The sequence below is a fragment of the Artemia sp. Qi Xiang Cuo genome, chromosome 15, assembly GCF_049724085.1.
Source record: "Artemia sp. Qi Xiang Cuo chromosome 15, ASM4972408v1, whole genome shotgun sequence".
Classification (NCBI taxonomy): Eukaryota; Metazoa; Arthropoda; class Branchiopoda; order Anostraca; family Artemiidae; genus Artemia; species Artemia sp. Qi Xiang Cuo.
The window spans coordinates 1624595-1641406 of record NC_142808.1 but is presented as its reverse complement, the minus strand read 5'-3'; the positions used below and the strand labels follow the sequence as shown (position 1 = coordinate 1641406).

The 16812-nt window shown below is 36.2% G+C and overlaps 1 protein-coding gene across 2 annotated transcripts in view; it reads left to right on the top strand.

Annotated features, from left to right (window-relative positions):
- Positions 1 to 14703, top strand: part of Hen1 (Hen1 methyltransferase) — an 82451-nt gene extending 67748 nt beyond the window's left edge. For both annotated transcript variants that reach the window (XM_089100935.1, XM_089100936.1), the window contains exons 7-9: positions 1440 to 1546; positions 3245 to 3390; positions 13463 to 14703. In XM_089100935.1, coding sequence (XP_088957061.1) covers positions 1440 to 1546; positions 3245 to 3390; positions 13463 to 13670 — 461 coding nt within the window. In that variant the 3' untranslated portion in view covers positions 13671 to 14703. The remainder of the gene's footprint in view (positions 1 to 1439; positions 1547 to 3244; positions 3391 to 13462) is intronic.
- Positions 14704 to 16812: the final 2109 nt, after the last annotated feature.

The window sequence follows — 16812 nt, the reverse complement described above, 5'->3', positions numbered from 1 at the left end:
AATACCATGTTAAAACAAATTCAAAAATTATTTTTAAAAAGAATGGGGGGGGGAGGGGTCCCGGTGGTCTTTGGGGACTCGAGGGGCATTAGGGGGACCGGAGGCCTTTGGGGTTGGGGTATGGGACCTTACGACACTGATCAAATGGAACTTGTGTATTATAACGACCACAGAGTTTCACCCTCAAATCCTCTTCTAAAACATCTTCAAAAATCATCTTTTAAAATGTCTCTAACCGTTTCGCCGAAATAATTCCCTAAAATAATAATTTGTTCTGAAAAGATATAATAATGCCTTAAAAAAGTATTAAAATGGGGGCTCAGGAGCCTTTGGGGCGCCGGGGGCCCTTTGGGGGGCTCGGGGGGGGACCCTTCTGTGTCTCAATGCAAAAAAATATTAAAAATGGGGGAGGCGGAGGAGGAGGGAGGGGGAGGAGAGGGAGGGGGAAGGGCCCTTTGGGGGCCAAGGGGGGGAGGGGCCCGGGGGTCCTTTGGGGGTCTGGGGGACCCTTGAGGGCCGGGTGGTCCTTTGGGAGCCCGGGGGACCTTTGAGGACCGGGGGCTACCTTCGGGGTTGGATTAGGGGGATCGGAACCCTTTGGGGTTGGGGTCGAGGACCTCACGGCACTGTTCAATGGAACTTGTGTAGTATAACGACCACAGAGTTTCACCCTCAAATCCTCTTCCAAAATCTCTTCAAAAATCATCTTTTAAAATATCTCTAACTGTTACGCCGAAATAATTCCATAGCCTGTCTAAAACAGTTTCGCCCAAACAATCCCTAAACGTAATTTCAGCGTGTTCCTTTTGTTTTTGGCATCTCTGCGCTAACGCATTTCAAATTAATAAGAAACCTGATTCCCGCGCTAAAACAATTCATCGCTAAGATGTTTCTTGGAGAACAGTTTCCATGGCGTTTGGTTATTAATATCTTTTGGAGTTCGACCAAAAGAGTTGTTTCCGAGGCAAAGACATTAATGACTTGGATCTATTCCTGGAGAAATGTCATTGACCCCATTAACCACGTGTTCTCTCTAGGGACTCTATGCCCATATTTGGGGTGCAAAAAAGTTGTAGGTGGCAGCAGGGGTGAGCGACAGGAGTATAAGATAGGTATCTACTGGCTTGTCCCTCGGGGTTGTAGTCATTTTGGGAATTCATATTTAGGGCCCATAATTCCTTACACTCCTCCCCCCCCCCCAAAAAAAAAAAACAAGAAGGTTAGAGAATCATTAATTGTTAAATTTCTTTCACTTAAATTCATAGATTTAATATTTGTGATTTTGTATTTTATTAAGCCCCTGTAAATATAAGGAAAATGGTGAAATGAATTGCCAACCACCCAATTCCTGCCCCTAGACTAGACTGCCCCTCTGGAACCAAATGTAGAGTCTTCATTTTAGTGCTTTTGTGTATTAATATAATCTTTTGTGCTTCCAGTAATTCACGAAGAGGTGAGTAGAACCCCTCAGGATAAATGGAACAAATACGAAGTTGTGGCACACTACTCTTATCCTGTGTATAGGGAGACCAGAACCCAGGATCAGGTAAATTATATTGCTAGTTATTAAATAATTATTAAGATATAATTATTAAATATTTGGTAAATTATTTTGCGGAAACCTCCATTATTGACGAACTAAAATCATTTACGTGCTGCTAACTCAAACACCCTTCAAATGGGTTCGATAGAATATATTCAAAAAATTGACATCGGCTAAGTTTAGTTTTAATCGACGGAAAATCTGCTAGGCTGCTATTTTGACTTAAATTTATTTTAACTAAGTTCTGAACTTTTAAATGTATGAGTCCTGGATTTCTAAGAATAATGCCCGGGTAGTATTAATGGCATATTTGTGGGCAATACCAAGTTACGCACGACTATATCACTAATTATCTATCCCTTTCGCTATTTGCCGATTTTACCAACGGTTAAATTTCAAATATATAACTTATGATCGATGAATCAGTGTTCAGATTAAGGGCATTATTTTTTTATTATTATAAAAGATGGACGCTTGTAACAGTAGTTTTCCTTCTTGTAAGATGAGAAGATTTGTTAAACCCCCTCCCCTCCTCGAAGAATTTTGATTTTTATTTTAAATTTTCGTTGAAAATGCCTGTTTTTGGATAACCCCTCCCCCCCAAGATTTTAAGGCTGCACTTTTGCCTTGCCGTCCTATTTTCGATGGATTGATTCCACTTGCAGAATTAGAAGGTAATTTTGGGTAAACCCTTGGTAAACCTAACCTAATTGCGTAAACCGTGAAACAAGCCTTATCAAGGTCTCTAGGAACAAATTGGTTGTTAGCAACTTGTAATCTGGTGGATCCGTCCTGGTATATGTAAGAACGTATCCAGGATTTTTTTTTTCGAAGGGGGTACAAAAAACTTTAAAAACGCAAAAATTGGTTTATATTCAATTTTTACGTTTTTAAGAATTGGACAAATGTTTTGGTGAGAGGGGGATACGGCCTTGGGTATACGTAAAGTATAAGTATTGTTTTATCACATAAAGAATGAAAAGATGTTTAAATGCAAGAAATCCCAACGAACGGTATGCAATAATGAAAACTAAGTGGTAAAGGAGTTATCTTTAGAAACCATGGCTCTATTCCTTCTGGCTTTTTGAAGCTAGTGCGTGGGAATAAGAACAAGTTACTATTAGTTTCTTATTGCTTGTTTTTTGTTGCTTCTGCTTTTCTCTGTCTTTTCCTCTTCGTTTTCCGCTTCTTTTTATTTTTTCCTGTTTCTTTTTTTTCTTTTTTTTCAGTTTTAAATTCTCCGTCTTTTGGTGTTTTTGTGTTCTGCACTGAAAAAAAGGCTTTCGGAGATCTGACAAAATACTTCTGCTATCTCAAATTTTACGCTTACTCAATAGTCTGTTTATTTTATCTCCCATTAGCTTAAGAAAATTTTAGGTTCCTTCCTTGTTAGTGGGGGGGATAATTAAATACTTACTGTAGGAGACATGGCTCTAGTCCCTTTAGCCCCCTGAGAGCTAGTGTCTGAGAGTAAGAATAAATCATTGTTAATTTATCATAGTTTTTTGTTTGTTTTTTTTTCCGTGATTTTTTGGTGGGGAGAGGGGCATTTCCTGTTTCTCAAGTTTTTTCGTTTTTTTTTTTCATTTTTTGCGATTCAATCTAAATGTTTTGCTTGCTCCAAAATTTGTTGTCTCTCCCATTAGTTTTGACAAATCATTGGTTCCTTGCTTGTCAATTCAAAATCATAATTTTTTTCAGATAATATTGGATAACGCAAGATTCAAGATCAGCAGTGTAATATGGGAAAACCGAATGGACCGAGGTCTGACCATTTTCGTCCGGGTTTCTGAAATTCTTAACTACCTACTGGAAATAGATAAAGGTGTAGATAAGGGAAGAATATTGTAAGTTGTAACTTGTTACCCTTACCCTTGGTTCGAATTTTTTTATATTCTTACAACTGCCACATCCTTCAAACTTTTTAGCATTTAAAGTTTTCCTTGAGTTATTTATTCTAGATTTACGAGCAAAAAAGAACGTTTGAGTGATTTCTCTCAGATTCTTTTCTTTTTGTTGTCTGCTCTTGCATCATTATTGTTTTCCGGCTGTGTTGAAATATTTTGACTCAGTTGCCGAAAATATTTTTCACTTTATCGTTTCCTCGACGTAGTGCGTTTAAATCTCCAGTTTTGACATCTTGGTGGTTTTCCGGCTCTTTAGAAATATTTTGACTCAGTTGCCGAAAATATTTTTCAGTTTATCATTTCCTCGACGTAGTGCGTTTAAATCTCCAGTTTTGACATCTTGTTTTCTTTTCTCTCTCAGTTGTTCGCTAGTATCCGTCGATGGCAGTTCATAATGTTTTGGATTTTTTGCAAATCGCGGACATTGGCGAATAACTCGCTTTTATGGTTGTTAGGTATTTGGTTTTTTGGTTCTTTTCACATTGACTTTCCGCGTTTATTTTTGGATACATTATTTCGTTTCGCGCTGAAGAAGAGAGGCGTTTGTCCTCTCGAAATATTCGCTTTATTGTGTTTTTTTTTCAGTACTTTCATTTGGCCTATAAAAAACCCCATTTTTGCATCGTTTTTTCTTTCTTTATGTTTCGCTATCTACCCGTTTTTGTCGCCAGTTTTGGCACCAAGATAGTTTCCGGCTGTGTTGAAAGATTTCGACTCAGCCGCCGAAAACATATTGTCACGTGCTGTTCTCAGGGAAAATCTAAAGGCTGCCATAAATGGTGTAAACTCTAATAAAGCCACAATGAAATGTAAAATATGTTCTGAGACCGCACTGGCTGTACAAGATGTTTCACCAAAAAACGAAAAAATACAATTGAAAATAATCGAGGAAATGAGGGTGATTTTCAGCCAGTGCACACAAAAAAGCGAAAACCCAAAGCCGTCATTGCCAAACCGTCCTCAGTGCTAGAAGAAAAAAAACTAGCCTTTTAACTGTGACAAAGCGGAAGAAACCATGAATCACATTGGCAGAACATGTCAACAGCTGGGGGAACGACTACATGAACACTTGCTTTCAATAAATAAATCGCTAAGATATGATAATATGATGATTTTGGTTCTGCCTTGCCCTTCCATCCTTTTGAACATCCTGATCATTTAGTTCTTTTGACGAGGAAATTCTGATTTCCACAGTAAATGGTTTGCCACAATCCCTTAGGGAGGCAATTAAAATTTAAAAAATACAAACCTAGCTTTCAATTGAGATACTGGAGATATTTAAATAAACCCAATTTACTTTTTTCTATCTATTCTTTAGATAGAAAAAAATTAATTCTCTTTTTTATCTCTATCGAGGATGTCTTAACCGTTAAGCAAATCACCGACATATCTGAAGGATGAAAAAAAGTATCGCAAACGAAATTTTAATTGAAGGTAATTTACTATAATTACGGATATTCTTTGTGATTTATTTACAAATTAATCTTTTAGATCGTCATGTATGAACTAAAAAGAATATTCATATCTACAAAGAAGTAGTATATAAATAATTTAAAATATAATAAATAATTCTGAGTTGAATTTTGAATATGAGATTTCTTCTTCCTTTGGATAATTCGGTAATTTCTTGAAACCCAATTTTAAGAGAATCGAATAATATTCTTAAGTATTATCAAATAATATTTTAATCTATAGTACATGGTTTACCACAACCTTTTAGGGAGCCAATTGAAATTCTAAAAAATATATAGATAGGAACCTTGCTGTACATAGAGATACTTTAGATATTTCTATAAACCCAACAATTTACAATAACTTAATGCTGAGAGAATCGCATAATATTTTTATATATTATCAAATAATATTTTAATTTATAGTAAATGGTTTACCACAATCTTGTAGGGAACCAGTTGAAGCATAAAAAATTGCATAGAGATCTTGCTTTAAATAGAGATACTGGAAATATTTCTGTAAACCAAATTTACAACAAGTTAGCATTAAGAGAATCGAATTATATTCTTTCTCATTTTAAATCAAGATTATTTCACCGCATTAATAAAAATGAGATCAATAGGCAAGCTAAGCTAATTTATAAGCAGAGAATTCTTGCCCAGTCTAATTTTCGAATAGCCTTTCAGAGATTGTCCTTGTCGGCCAACCGTCTAGGGCAAAGGGAAAAGCAGGTCGTCCTTGATTGTGGTGGGAGGATGTCGTAAGGAAAGATTTAAAGGAAATAGGAACTCCCTGGGAGGGTGTAAATATGAAGGCTTTTAATAGATTGGGATGCAGAAGGAACGTGCGTAGCTGTGTCGGCCTGAGGCGGCTTGGTGCTGCGGTGAATTGTTAGTAGTAGTAGCTTCATTTGTTCTGGCTTGGTTTTTTGTTTATTTGATCCGGTCTTTCGTCTGCATTGTTACAGTTCACTTCAAAATGTTTTTTTTTTAGCACTGAGGTCCTTGCCGAAATATCTGCTTTTGTTTTCGCTTATTTTTGTCCACATCACGCTTTTTTTTCTTTTTTTCTTTTTTTTTTTGTTAAACTGTGAAATGTAGTGGTAATAAATAATGATATCCGATCATGTAATCTAAATAAATGATCAGTTTAAAAAACTTTCCAGAAAACAAGTATTTAAAGGAAAAGTAAACAGCTCCATTAAACCAAAAATGAGCAGAAATAAAGTCATATTTTCTTCCAAGTGTAAAACTGACACAAATCACCATTAATAAATACATGAAACGAACAGAAATTGCTATAAATTACCAAAAAAAAGTCAAAGGGACCAAAAATTAACATGAATATTGCTGACAACCCCCATACCTTCTCTGACTCTTATAAATGGCAGTATAAATTTGTGATTTAGTTCAACTTTTGCCTAAATATTCCTTGAAAACTTCACCTTAACACTCTTAGTTTGCGTAGTAGCAATAGTTGTAGTAGGATTAGTAGCAGTATGTGCATAGTACCTTTGGTTTCTTCAACATCCACTTAAAAATACGCTGAAAGTTTAAACTTAATACCATCGACCGTTTCTAAAGCGGATTTAATACGTTCTTTTAGCAACCTGTGTGGGTAGAGGGTGTTCTAATTCAGTTCTATACAGTTTCAATATTTTCGAAATTTTTCGCCTTATTACCCTTAGTTTTAGTAGCAGCAGTAGTAGTAGTAGCAATAGAATTGATAGTAGTAGCCTTCGCTTTAGCGGCAGTAGTAGTAGTAGACGAAGTGATGATAATAGTAGCAGTAGTAGTAGTATGAATAGAGGCAGTAATAGGATGCAAATTTATCTTTTGGTCAGTTCGACATCCCCCCCCCCCAACAATCCCAGTTAGTTTCAACTTCACACACTAAATCGTTTGCAAGATATTGCTGTTATGCCCTTTTGACAACCTGCTCACAGACAGCGTGTTGTGATTAAATTCACCTCCCTCCTCCCCCCCCCCAAAAAAAAAAAATTCCTTGAGAATTTCACCTTCATACCCTTAGGCATAGTTGTATTAGTAGTCATAGTGTTCGTATTTGTATTACTAGTAGTAATATTAATAGTAATAGCGGTAACACTAATAGCAGCAGCAGTATTAACATATTGCCTTTACAAGTAGTTGCAATAGAAGTGGTTGTTGAAGTAGTAGTAGTAGTAATAAAAGTAGCAGTGATAGTAGTATTAGTAGTAGCGTGCACATATTGCCCTTTGGTCAATTGATTTTACCCTTTTAGTATTTTCTGAAAGTTCTAACTTATAACTAAATCAATCCTTTAGACGCGCTCTTTAGGCGATGTGCATGTACATATCGTCTTATAATTTAGTTCAAAAATCCCCTCAATCTTGTAAATGGTGCAGTGCGAAAACAGTAGAAGTAGTGGTAGCATGCAAATATTCCCTTTTTGATCATCTTCCTTATTATTTCCTGAAAGTTCCAAATTATTATACCCAGTCATTCGTGAGTTACGCCCTTTTGACAATCCGTATACACATAACGTGTTTTGATTTAGTTCAACAGTCTCCTCAACATTTTCTGAAAGGCTCACCTTAATTCCCTTCGTATTTTTGGAAAATATAATTCCAACATGCATAACTTTCTCAATAATATATACTATATGTAAACAAAGAATGAATTGTGTAACTTACAGCCCTTAACCTGAGGACTGTGGGGAGGTTGTCATCCTCAAACATATAGTTACTGGACCCTTCAACAATGCTGAACAAAATAGTTCTCTTAAAATTTGGATCGGATGTGTTTTGGGGAATGATAGGATTGTGGTGGAGGGGTGGTTGCCCTCCATTCGCTTTTATTTCTTGAAAATGGCACTAAATCTTCCAATTTCCAATCAAATGAGCCCCATCCGATCCGAAATTTATACGGTCATCCGTTCCACAAAAACCTCATATGCCGAGGGTATCACTTACAACCCTCGCCCTCGCGCTCTGGAAGGCTTATGTCCACCCTGAAGGCATTGTTATATGCTCTTTGGACTCTTGCGAACAAAATGACAATCTCACTATTTTGATCGGATGCGTTCGGGGAAAAAAGGGTATCAGTCAGGGGGTCTAGTTGTCCTCCATCGCTTTTGAGTCTTAAAAAGGAACTTGAACTTTAAATTTCCAATCAAATGAGCCTCCTCTAAAGTTCACAGAACCACCTCTTCCATAAAAAGCTTATATTTCCCAGGGACCTAACTTACAACCTTTACCCCCAGACTCTGGGGGAGGGGGGGGGCTCCAACATAAAAGTTTTGTTATATGATCTTTTGACTGTTTTGAAGAGATGGTGTCTTAAAATTACTATTGGATGCGTTTGGGGAAAATAGACAGTAAGGGGGGGAGCTAGTTGCCCGCCGATCACTATTAATCTGAAAAAGGACACTATAACTTCTGATTTCCAATCCAATGAGCCTACTCCGAAGTTTATGCGACCACCCTTTCCATAAAAACCTTATATGCCCCCCAAGGCATAACTTACAACCTTTGCCCTGAGCACTTTGGGGGGGTTATTATTCTCAAAAACATAATTTCTGGACCTTTCAACTACGCTGAACAAAATGGCTATCAAAATTTGGATTGGATGTGTTTGGGGAAATGATAGGCGTGGGGTGGCTGGTTGCCCTCCAATCACTTTCGACTATTAGAAAGGGAACTAGAACTTGCAATTTAAAATCGAATGAGCCCCTTTTGAAGTTGTCACGACAACTCCTTCTATACCAACTGCATTGATCAAAAAAATAATAATAATAAAAATAATACATTGTGCCGACATCACTCTTTACTTAGGTAGCACTATTGCGCTACCTATGATGAAAGAATCTTTGCCCCTATAGTTTAGATGTTGAAATCCTATTTACTCCGGTGAAATTTCACGTGTCTTGATGTATTTTGATGTTTTCGTACAACGTCCGAATTAGTCGCATTTTGTTATTATGTTACCTAAAACATTTTTCTTCTTCCCCAAATGTACTTCTTCTCCAAAACAGTCTGCGCACGTGTCGGTTTGCATGAACTTAACCTGACTTAAGGAGAAAAGATGGGTGCAAATTAACTTTATCCTCCTTGTTGGGCAACCGTCTAGGGCTAACCGAAAAGTAGTTTTGTCCCGAACGGGGTGAGAGGATGCCTTAAGAAAAGATTTAAGGGAAATTTGAACTTCTTGGGAGGGGGTAAAGAGGTTGGGTTGATTGGGATGGAGGAGGAGCATGCATGTGGCTTAGTGCCACAGTGAGTTGTTAGTAGTGGTAGTAGTAAATTAACTTATATTGTCTTTTAGCCTACGAATCCTCTCTTGTGTGGGCCAAAATCTTATTATCAGCAAAAATTAATAGAATTTACCAGGCGTGAGAGTTGGATGAATATGAGGCTTGGATAAAAATCTGTGTTCACCTAGGATTAAAAAAAAATCATCTTTATCGCATCTTCTTTTTTTCCGATAGGAGTGATAAGGACATCAAAAACCATTGATGTGGAAATATTGATTGAACAACTCATCTATTTAAAATTTAATAAATTTAAAATCAAACAATTCCAAGGGGGGATCAACACATTATATTTTGGAAAAACTAATTTTATTTGTGTTACCTGATGCAACATAATCATGTCTAACTTCTCTTTTATAGTGACTTCGACCATAGCAAAATTACTTATCCGACAAGTCCGGTTACTTATATTAAGCATTTCACGAGACGTAAATGACGTCAAAACACAAATTTGACAGTTACACTTGCTAACCCCGGAAAATGCAAGATAAGTGAAGATACGTAGCGTCAAATATTAAAAAGAAATATCAATCTAGTCAAATTGGGAAAAAAAAGTATGAAATTGTATATAAAGAACAAGAAGGGACTGTGAAATTTGATAAACATGAAGAGATTTGTAGATAAGCTATGTTGACAGGGAAGAGTATACGTAATCAATGTTGTTTTTCCTTCGTTGTAGACAGCATTTAAGTAAACAAGCTGCCGGATAAGTATTTGCTAATACAGGGAGGTTAATGTTAAGCACATAAGTCAGACAAGGCATGTTCGAACGCACTATTAAAATAAATTTATAACTTTAAATGATATAAACCTTTAATGATAGTAAACTTAGAACTTCTAAAAACAAAAAACTTTTCTTCTTCTTTTACTCATTCCTTTATCCCCGGTCGCTCTTTGCGTTTTAACAAGGGTGGAACTGTGTTGATATGGCTGCGGGAGACGACATGTGATTGAGCAAGCCAAGTACGTAATGATTTTGTTTCGGGCGTGGGAGCTAATAATAACAAAAAAAACAAATTTTCTTTAATAATTTCAATAAAAATTGCCCAAAAAGTCGGGAAAAGATAGGAATTTTTGGGAGGGTGCGGGGCTCACAGCCTCCCCCCCCCCCACGCATGCCCCTGGGCTGAGATGGTAAATGATGGGATGGGATTTTTATACGGATTTTTTAACGTTTTTTGGTCGATGGGAAGATAAATGATTTTTAGACCATACTGCCTTTCCATTTACAATTGATAATATGTTAATATATTAATTAAATATATTAATAACATGTAAAATTTCTTAATAAGACACTGCAGAATGAAAAAAGAAAACTTTTTAATATGCGAAAGTCCGGATATTTCCGCTTCACATCTGGATGCTTTTATCAACGGAAAAAAACTGGCCTGAACAAAATATATTAAGAAAAACGCAACAAACGCTATACATTAACCGCTGATCCGTGGTAATAGAAACATGACTCACTAATAAAAATGGCGTCTGGAACGTGAGTGGAGCAAAGCCAATTGTTCTTTATATATTTTTACCTTAACTGTCTTGTCTGTGTCAAGATCCTTTTAACCTACTGTGCAAGAGTGTTTTTTTCGCAACAAGCCAGAGTGCAGATGAATGTTTATTACTTTTGCTTTGCTGAATGCATGAAACAAGCTGAGAATCTGGCTGTCACTCAATTTAGACTTAAGTTTAAGCATACTATTAACAATACTTTTAATTGATACAGGGATACCATGACATCGAAAAATTTTAGAAACTAAGACCAATTTAGAAACTAAGATCAATTTTGGAAACTCCAAAGGAGTTGCCAAAAATAAATTTTAGAAACTAAGATCAATTTTGGAAACTCCAAAGGAGTTGCCAAAAATAAATTTTAGAAACTAAGACCAATTTAGAAACTAAGATCAATTTTGAAACTCCTAAGGAGTTGCCAAAAATAAATTTTAGAAACTAAGACCAGAAAATGATTTAAGACCGAGGTCTTCTTTCCGAATCAATCTTCGAGTTTTAAGTTTGACATGGGTGAGGGTGACATTTTATCTGTAATGAAATTAGCACCTAAAATTATTTTTGGCGATTCCTTTGGAAAACATCGAACTAATTCTCCTCCGTCTTACGAAGCACCCACGATTCAAAACATACTTGACCACTATCATCATTGTAGCTTCAAATATTCTAATCTGAATTCGATGACTTAACTTCCTATCCTTCTAAAAAAATTTCAACTGTAAAAAGACACCCATTGCCTTGGCCATTCTACTTTATACATCTTCATGATATCGTCCATCTCTGCCAATAATACTACCCTGGTAAGTGATGCTATCCACTTGGCCGATTTCCTCGTTACCTAAAATCATCTTTTCATTCACTTGTATTTGTAGTCCAACCGACCTTATTCTTCGTAACTACAATTTTCAAACTCATTTTTGTACACTGCACTCTCAACAGTCCGATCGTCTACATAGTCGAAGTCTAGAGATTTTTACCTCTCTTTACATCTTATTCTCCATAGTGTTGTCGTGTTCCTTAGGGATGAGTCAATCAAAATAGTATTTATATATAGGGATAAGGACACAGCCCTGCTTAATTCCTAATTCTACGCCAAGCCAAATATTAATCTGGCTTAAAACCTTAACCGTTGCAATGTCATTCTCATACATACCACCTACTACTTTGATGCACTTATTAGGTAATACCTTTGAAGGATAGAACATTCACCAAAGCTCTTTTATCAGTTTAATTCAAGTGGTTACTCATGATAAGTAAAGGTAATGGTTTGATGATCCAGACAGATCTCGATTACTAATATAAGAATAAAAGTCTGGTGTCCCCTTCCTGAAAATACACTCTTCTTTAAAAAACCTTATTTACGTTATTCCATAGTCTAGTAATTTACTTTCTAGAAACATCAAGCTAATGTCTCTGAAATTACCAAATTCACTTTTAATGCCTTTCTTATCACTGGATTTAATTGAAGTTTTCCTAAAATTACTAGATACTTCCACCATGTCAAAGATCATCTTCGTAATCTTCCGTAATCTACCTCTAGATTTGCATCTACCATATTTTAAAAACTCGTTTAATTTGGTGTTAGCCCCTTTTGCCTTATTATTTTTCTATTCTTATAACACTCCCCCTAATTTTCCGTTACAGAAAAAAAATCATCCATCACTTCAAAATTGTCCAAAAAAATTATTCTTTCCTACATCATTTCCTATAACTTTATGACGGTTTTCGCCCATTCTCGAATTTTTTGTGCACTCTCTTTATCACTAGTTCATATTTTTCGTATTATTTTGCATTCGTATTTTTAACTGGGACAAATCAAGAGTGACTGCTTCCTTTCAATTTCTTAATATGTCAATAGAATACCATTCTATCATACCATCTGGTGGCATCTTCCAGATCTTTGGCAATTTTATTCATTGGCTCCATTTCACATTTCCTAAATTCATGTTTTTATGCCTTCTTTGGTTCCTCCTTCTTTAATTTCCTTTTTATCTCGTAAAATTAGTCATAAAGTTCTTGTACAAGCCTCCTCTGTCTTCTACCTAGCTACGTCCATAACTCTCCTCCCTAAGACATCATCTGCTACTTCACAAACTATTTTTCTAAAAATATATAGAGAGAGAGAGAGCAAGAGAAATTTATTAAAACAACAAAAACCTAAAAGCTGAATGACAACCAGAGAAAAAAATACATAACAAATACTACTGATTTTAATTAACAACTCTGTCTCTAGAGACCTCGATGAGGTCTGTTTTATAGTCAACTAACATTATAACGGTATCATTTTCCTATATTGTCAAGTTCTAAACTGTCAAACTTCATATCCAACTGTTCTTGGAAACTCCCTCTCAAATCATCATCCTAGATTCTATCGACATCACAAGCACCCGCAAGGTAGTTTCCCTTTCTAAGTTTGTGACAATACTAACACTACTAGATGGTGCTCTTTACATCAGTGACGTTACTCTCATATACCCTAGTGTCCGGCTGTTTTGTCCCCTTTACACGATTACAGGGGCTTTTAGCCCCTTCCAGTAACTAGTTCAAATATTCAGTCCTTGCGCTCTTGTTATCGGCACGTCCCGTTTCCATCTTTGCTTGAATTGATGAGTCCATATTTGTTTACATGGTTCCAAAGTTAATCTCTAAAAATTTCACATTTCTTGCTAGAATAGTTGAGCTTCTAATTTAACAGAATAAATATAGACCATATATATATACGTAGCCTATTACTTGTTTATTTATTATTATTTTTTACTTTCAGGTCAAATCTAGTCACCCTTGGAGAACTCTGTTTTGTAAACAGACAATATGAATCCCTTCCTATTTATGACGAATATAGCCAAATAGAATGGAATAGCGTTCCTAGCGATTTTAAAGACGTATTTACACAGGACAATGTTTACTTGAAAATATTGCCCGAGGAAGATTGTAATTTGAATGAGTCTGAGGAAGACGTAAACGATTTTTAATTTGAAAGGGCTTTTTACCTTTCTTTTTTTTGTCCTTTTTAGCATAAAAGTGTAAATTATGGATAGGACTATGTGGAGGACTTTGTTGTAGAAGTGGAAATAAGTTGCCAAGAACTTTCAAAAACACGCAACATGTACAAAAAATATAGGCAATACAGTGAAAAGAGTACAAAAAGAGTAAAGAATACGACATTAGACTTTACAGTCCCTGCCAGCGATGTTGATCTCAAATTCGTGGTCTTCATCCAGGAAGTGCAATGGGGAGCCACCCATCCTGTGCTTTCGCACACCCTTCCTATTTACCTTCATCAGGTTTCTCCAGCTACCCATTTAGAACTGGCTCGACTCTGGCTGAGCTTACAGGATCACACCACTCACCCCATTTCCAAACCAAATAACCAGCGACACCAAGACTCGAACCCCTGTACTCACGGTCAAAGGGCCACCGTGGGAAAATGGGGTAGCCGTGCTACTTGGCAGTTTTCATGGTCCAGTGAAACTTTTTGGCAGATTTGACAGCTTTTGGAATTGTTCCAAATTCTGCTACTGACAGCTTCAAAATTTTTCTATACCTGTCAAAGGGTTTTAAGTCTAGCGTGCTAACCACTAGGCTAGGACAACTTGGCAGAAAAGGGTAAAGAACCAGAAAATAACAAAAAAAAGATAATTCCTTCTAGTGCTCAGGATTCCTGCTGCTCAAATAACGAAAAAAGTTAATTTTTCTAGTGCTCAGGGACTCCTGCTGCTCAAATAACAAAATAAGTTAATTCCTTTTACTGATAAGGGACTCTTGCTGCTCAAATAACGAAAAATAGTTAATTCCCTCTAGTGTTCAGGGACTCCTACTACTCAAATAATGAAAAAAAAGTTAATTCCTTTTACTGCTCAGGGACTTCTACTGCTAAACTAACGAAAAAAGCTAATTCCTTCTAGTGCTCAGACTCCTACTACTCAAACTGATTTTTTTTTATAAATCAAGATCAATAAATTTGCGTAAAACAAGAATTATGTCTTATTACTGATAACCAGGGGCGGCCCGAGGGGGGGGGGGTTGGGGGGACTTGTTTGCCGCCCTCCTCGCCCAACTTTTTTGGCATTCGGTAAAATTTTTGCCGAAGGCAAAAATTTTTGCAGAAAATCTGCAAAATAAGCTGAAATTTAGGAAAATTCTTGAATTTTGGAGAAAATTCAACATATATATCAGGTAGTGATTCCGTAAAACTTATAAAGATCGCCCCCCCAATAAAATGAGCCTCAGGACGCCCCCGCTGATAACAGAGGGATTTAGCATGGGTTTCAAACGAACTAGAAACTCCTGGTGTCACTGAAATTGCAATGCTACCCAGCAAACATGGAAAGTCAAAACAATTTTTTCCATTTATTAAAATTTCAGTTAGAGGTTTAAGTTTATGAAAGAACAGGAATTTATCATAGAATGGTTTGGGCTAGCCTAGTGTACAGAACAAAGGTTAGTTTTTAAAAATGGCAGATTAAACTAACATTAAAAACTGTCTTAGCAATAAATAAAGTTAGTTAAAATAACCAAACTAAATTAAGTCTAAATTAATTAATTAACAATTAACTAAAACAATTAATGAAAAAAAAAATGAACATTAAAAGTATCCACGGTGTGCCCCTTTTACAAAAGGGGCTCTGATAAAGTGGAACATCCAAAACATAAGTGGTTTCAGGTGACTGGGGAACCCAGGGCTCGATTCCCGCAGTTTTAGGGCCAGTGCAGATCATTGTTTTTTAGAAGTGTCGTTAATTCATGGACTAAATCAAAATCTCAATTAGATTTAAGTTTGCTTGGATAAACCTGATATTTTTGAAGGTGCACGGATTTTTTTTTTGTCCGAAGCCTTATTGCTATAAAATAATTTAAGTTAAACTAGTATCTAGAACATAGGCTAATAAAGAGATAACACAAGTACATCTTTGTGCCATTTTGACAGAAGGGTTCCTTATGTTGACAAAAAGTGAATAGGAGTGGAAAGAAATAAATTCGTCCCAGGGCCAGTATTGGCTTGCAGCAGTCTTGCAGTGTCAAAAATAAATTCCAATAATAGAAATAAATGGCTGAAACACTGACAAAATTTTAACTTCTCCTTAGGTAACTTTTAGTATCACGATTGCTTTTAAGTACAATGATTTTCTTATTCCTGATTTTATTTATATGCTTTGTAAACTTCGAGGAAGTTGGTGAAGCATGGTTTGTCTAAAAGCCGTCTACCTGAGGCGGCTATCCCATCAATGCTGTCTATTAGTTTCTTCAACGAAACTCTCCACAGATGTATAAACTTTTGTTTGATTAAGAAATTATTTATTTCTTAGCAACAATTGCATGGTTAAATCATACCCGCCAGATTTCTTAGTTATGATCTATTGCTATACATTCTCGAAAAAGTGACTAAAGACAGTGATTTAAATTTTACATAGGTACGAAAGACACCACCAATTTTCGCTATTTGCCTTTCACTTGTACGATTCAAACTTACTGTTTCTAACCTCTATTCAATGATAGGAATAAATGGTACAGGAAAAATATGGGTTTCTCTTATGGAAAGCCATACAGGGCTTCCATAAGGGTATGAATTAACAGAAAACGGGTCGACAGGGTAGGTTACAGGTTTACATGGGAATACGTAAAATGCGTTTACTGGGTAGGATAAATGAAATAGTACGGGTTTATTAGAAATTCAAAACTGCTAGTGCAATTAACAGTGCAGTGCTGGAAAAATTGCAGTGCCGATGCCACAGCGCTGACAATACAGCTGAACTACGAAAATTCGAAGCAAACTAAATTTTCACTAGTGTTAGTTCGGATCAAACAGTCTGTGGTAATTAACTGCAAGTAAGAAGTGACTCAAAGGTCTAAAAAAGAATTTTCATAATAATTAATACATAAAAAGAATTAGCTTTTTAAGCTGATTCCAATATATAAAGTAAATTAAATTTAATGTTACCCTTCAAAAGCTGCCAGCATGAAAAAAATTTGCCTGATTTTCAAAAAAGGGGGAACCATCAAGGGGTCTTAATGAAAATCACGCCATCGTATTCAGCGCATCAGAGAACCCTGATGTAGAGGTTTCAAGCTTTCATCTATAAAAATGCGGATTTCCGTACTTTTGATCAGAAGAAA